This window comes from Diaphorina citri, unplaced genomic scaffold, assembly GCF_000475195.1.
Source record: "Diaphorina citri unplaced genomic scaffold, Diaci psyllid genome assembly version 1.1 scaffold407, whole genome shotgun sequence".
Classification (NCBI taxonomy): Eukaryota; Metazoa; Arthropoda; class Insecta; order Hemiptera; family Psyllidae; genus Diaphorina; species Diaphorina citri.
The window spans coordinates 115,424-119,590 of NW_007377842.1; the positions used below are offsets into that span (position 1 = coordinate 115,424).

Here is a 4,167-nt window from a genome sequence, read left to right on the forward strand (position 1 = left end):
AATACGAGAGGATTATGATTTTATTTTTACGCGAAATTCTTTCAAACTACACATACCTAACCCCTCTCTCCCCTCTCTGTCTACCCATATGAAACAAAATAAATGAGTGAAATTCCTCTCTCTCTCTCTCTCTCCACTCATCGAGTCCAGAATATCACATGGGAATATGTGAAAGGGAAGAGAGAGAGAAGAGAATAGAATGCTCCTTATGAAACGCCCGCCGTGTGAGTCGAGATATTTGATTTTGATTCAGCAGGATGCTTGGGTTTCGAAATTTTGTTGATTCGATGCCGAAATTTTTCTCTCGAAAATAGTTATTATGAAAATCTGACGTGCCGCATAAAGATGGCCCTCGAGTGTGATAGAGGACCTAGCGTGATATCGTGAGCATGGTCGAGCGGAGCTTGTAAGAATATAATGTAGTAAATAGATATCTGTGTAAATCCTCTTAAGAAAGCAAGAAGGTCATCTAAAGACGTATGTGCGTGTGGTACATAACTAACATATGTACTTGCTGTGCCTATTTAACTCCTTCTCAAAACACCGAAAAACACGACACAAAGTGTAAATCTCTTGGGGGAAGAAACAGCTTAGAGGTCAATGAGATCCCGCCACACAACACACTCCCTTCCCGCCCTGCCTCGCTGCACGCTGCTTAATTAGTGACTAACGCTGTCACTTGGGGGGGAGTACTGTGGCGCTCACAACAACACTCAACACAAAATATAATCTTACATAGAAAACGCAGGTTCTCGTTTCTCCACAATTTCCATCTCTGAAGTATAAATAACACTTCCAAATTCTTGGCCAGCACCTGAGAGCTATGTCTAACTGATGAGTTCAAATAAGAACGAAACGCGTCTTAGGCTGCTCCCAGGTGTTGGCTAAAAAGTAAAGCCTTGGGAAGGTGCCAACTTGAAAGTAGTGGAAGAGGGCGACTTACCAAAGTCAAAGATCCTCAGTGCCTACTTTCCAAGCTCATCGGAAGATACGACGGAGAAAATCCTGAAGATGGTAAAGAAGCAGAATTCACGCCTTGCTACCAGTGAATGGAAAATTCTCCGGAGGAGCAATGAGGGAACAGTCGCACATGTTATCATGTCAGTGGACTTGGCCTCAGTTGAGCTCCTCAAAACATTAAGCTACAAAATTAGCTTAAAGTTTGGTAAAGTCACTCTGCACAACAAGAGTGAACAAAAGTCCAAACCAAGGCTTCAGGTACTGGGACTGCTAAGGCTACCCCACAGCCATCAGTTTCAAAACCTGCTAAGGCTTCCAATCAGCCTCCAGGCACACAAACTGCTAAGGCTGACCCAAAGCTTTCGGTTTCAATACCTGCGAAAGCTGACCCTGGGCCTTCAGGAACAACCCAGGCAAAGGCTACTCCAAAGCCTTCCAAAGTTGGGACGAGCGCTAGCTCCCAAGGTTCAAGCCTTTGGACCAGGAGAGAGGAACGAGGACGCCACTCAGATACTCCCCTCAAAGGTCTCCGACCTGGAAAGGGGAAGAAAGACTGGAAGCCCCGCCCCCGCTCTCCTAAATAATGGTGCAGAAGCAGACCATCAGCTTCATACAGGTGAACTTACAACACTGCAAAGCGGCCTCCGATGTTCTCAACAAAATTTTCACCTGTACCAAAACACAAATTGCACTGATACAAGAGCCCTATGTATACGGAGGCCATATAAGACGGCTCTCAACAAGAGAAGGAAGAATAGTGTACTGCAAAGATAACGAAACGCCTAGAGCGGCTATACTCGTGAAGTCTTCCATACATTATTCACCAATTCCTCGCTTCACATCACGTGACTTAGTTGCAATAGAGGCGGACATTCCAACAGCTAGAGGAGTGCAGGCTGTCGTTCTGGCAAGTGCCTACTTCCCTGGTGACATGGACCATACGCCTCCTGAAGCAGTCCAGCAACTAGTTCAATACTGTACAACACGAAGGAAGAACTTCATCATTGGCTGCGATGCAAATGCACACCACACAGTTTGGGGCAGCAGTGACATCAATAAAAGAGGTGAGTGTCTTTATGATTATTTGGCTAGTTTTAATATAGACATTATGAATAGAGGCAAAGAGCCCACCTTTGTAACCCGGGCTAGAAGAGAGGTATTAGATATAACCTTAGCTAGCCCTATAATGGCTGCAAATATAAAAAACTGGCATGTGTCCCCAGAACCTTCCTTGTCTGACCACAGACATATTAGGTTCAATCTAGAAATAGAGGGATCTCATGTCGAGGAGACTAGAGTTCCGAAATTAACTGATTGGAGACTTTACCAGTGTCTCGCCAAATCAAAAATTGAGGAACTTGAATCCAATATCGACAACGTTGACGATTTGGAGCGAGTCTCTTCCAATCTTAATGAAGCTTTAATTACAGCTTATGAAAGTTCATGTCCACTCAAACGGAAAATTGCTACGCGCAAAGTGCCGTGGTGGAACAATGAGCTAGATAAGCTAAGGAAGCTCACACGTAGGCTTTTTAACAGGGCCAAAAAATCAGGTGAATGGGATCAATATAAAGAAGCCCTCACAAAATATAACCTGGCATTACGTAAATCTAAGCGTAGGACATGGAGGAACTTCTGTGAAGGCATAAATAATCAGCCTACGGCAGCTCGTCTCCAAAAAGTCCTTGCAAAAGATCATTCCAATGGACTTGGGTTCCTTATAAATAAGGAAGGAAAATACACAGAAAATAGTCGGGAAACTTTAGAGTTGCTCTTGAGCACACACTTCCCAGGCTCAATTCTATCCGCAGACAATACCTTTGATCTTCATGAATTTTGTATTTATATTTTGTATTTATATTGTTACCATCTGTATCTGTAAATAAAGTTTGATCCAATTGTATAATAATTTTTATTGAGGATACAATTCCATACCTCGGCTGGGATTGAACCCACGCCTTCCTGTTAACCAGTCGAGCGCCTTGACCACTACACCACCACAGGATACTTAGAAAAACAGTCAAATTAGCAGATACAAAACGCAAAAACCAAAGAAAACGATGTGATCAGATTAGCAAGAGCCAGAAGAATTTCTTTTTTCATGGTTGGTTACGTCCCACGCAATGTTGCCAAGCGTAGGGCGCATTTCTAAATTTGAATCTCATTATTTTTCCCGCGCACACTTTGGGGACGAATTTCTTAGAGAAGAAATACTTTATTAAAAAAAATCTTTTCGGATTATTTATTATTTTTGACGATCTTTACGAAAAAAATACATTTGGACAGTTATATTTTTCATGAGAATCATCAATTCTTCGCTTCACATCACGTGACTTAGTTGCAATAGAGGCGGACATTCCAACAGCTAGAGGAGTGCAGGCTGTCGTTCTGGCAAGTGCTTACTTCCCTTGTGACGTGGACCATACGCCTCCTGAAGCAGTCCAGCAACTAGTTCAATACTGTACAACACGAAGGAAGAACTTCATCATTGGCTGCGATGCAAATGCACACCACACAGTTTGGGGCAGCAGTGACATCAATAAAAGAGGTGAGTGTCTTTATGATTATTTGGCTAGTTTTAATATAGACATTATGAATAGAGGCAAAGAGCCCACCTTTGTAACCCGGGCTAGAAGAGAGGTATTAGATATAACCTTAGCTAGCCCTATAATGGCTGCAAACAAAGAGCCCACCTTTGTAACCCGGGCTAGAAGAGAGGTATTAGATATAACCTTAGCTAGCCCTATAATGGCTGCAAATATAAAAAAATCTGGTGTGAACATCACACGACTTTCTATTACATTTCACAAATAAAAGGGAAATTTGTTGACACCGGGGAGTATCGAACCCGCAACTTCTCAACTGTAAGTCAGAGAGTGCTAAAAGTAGCACCATTTGAACATCACACGACTTTCTATTACATGAAACTTCTCAACTGTAAGTCGGACAGTTCTAAAAGTTTCACCATTCGATTCGCGTGAAAAATCACATGGGATCAACTATTCACTTGCTTATTTGGTAACGGTTCACAAATAAAAGGGAAATTTGTTGACAGGGGAGTATCGAACCCGCAACTTCTCAACTGTAAGTCAGAGAGTGCTAAAAGTAGCACCATTCGATTCCGCGTGAAAAATCACATGGGACTGACTATTCACTTGCTTATTTGGTAACGGTTCACAAATAAAAGGGAAATTTGTCGACACAGGG

General features: G+C 42.5%; 1 protein-coding gene across 1 annotated transcript; it reads left to right on the forward strand.

The window, feature by feature from the left end:
• The first annotated feature begins 1,543 nt into the window (after positions 1–1,543).
• LOC113467113 lies at positions 1,544–2,609 on the forward strand. Its single transcript, XM_026823113.1, has 3 exons — positions 1,544–2,024; positions 2,184–2,483; positions 2,581–2,609. The coding sequence occupies exons 1-3, from the start codon at positions 1,544–1,546 to the stop codon at positions 2,607–2,609; spliced, it is 810 nt and encodes a 269-aa protein (XP_026678914.1).
• Positions 2,610–4,167: the final 1,558 nt, after the last annotated feature.

Excerpts from the sequence above, each read along its gene's own strand:
- LOC113467113 (XM_026823113.1), top strand. The coding sequence starts at position 1,544 with ATGGTGCAGAAGCAGACCATCAGCTTCATACAGGTGAACTTACAACAC. Across the intron at positions 2,025-2,183 it reads CAGTGACATCAATAAAAGAG|AACCTTCCTTGTCTGACCAC; the intron begins GTGAGTGTCTTT and ends ATGTGTCCCCAG. Across the intron at positions 2,484-2,580 it reads TAAGCTAAGGAAGCTCACAC|GACATGGAGGAACTTCTGTG; the intron begins GTAGGCTTTTTA and ends ATCTAAGCGTAG.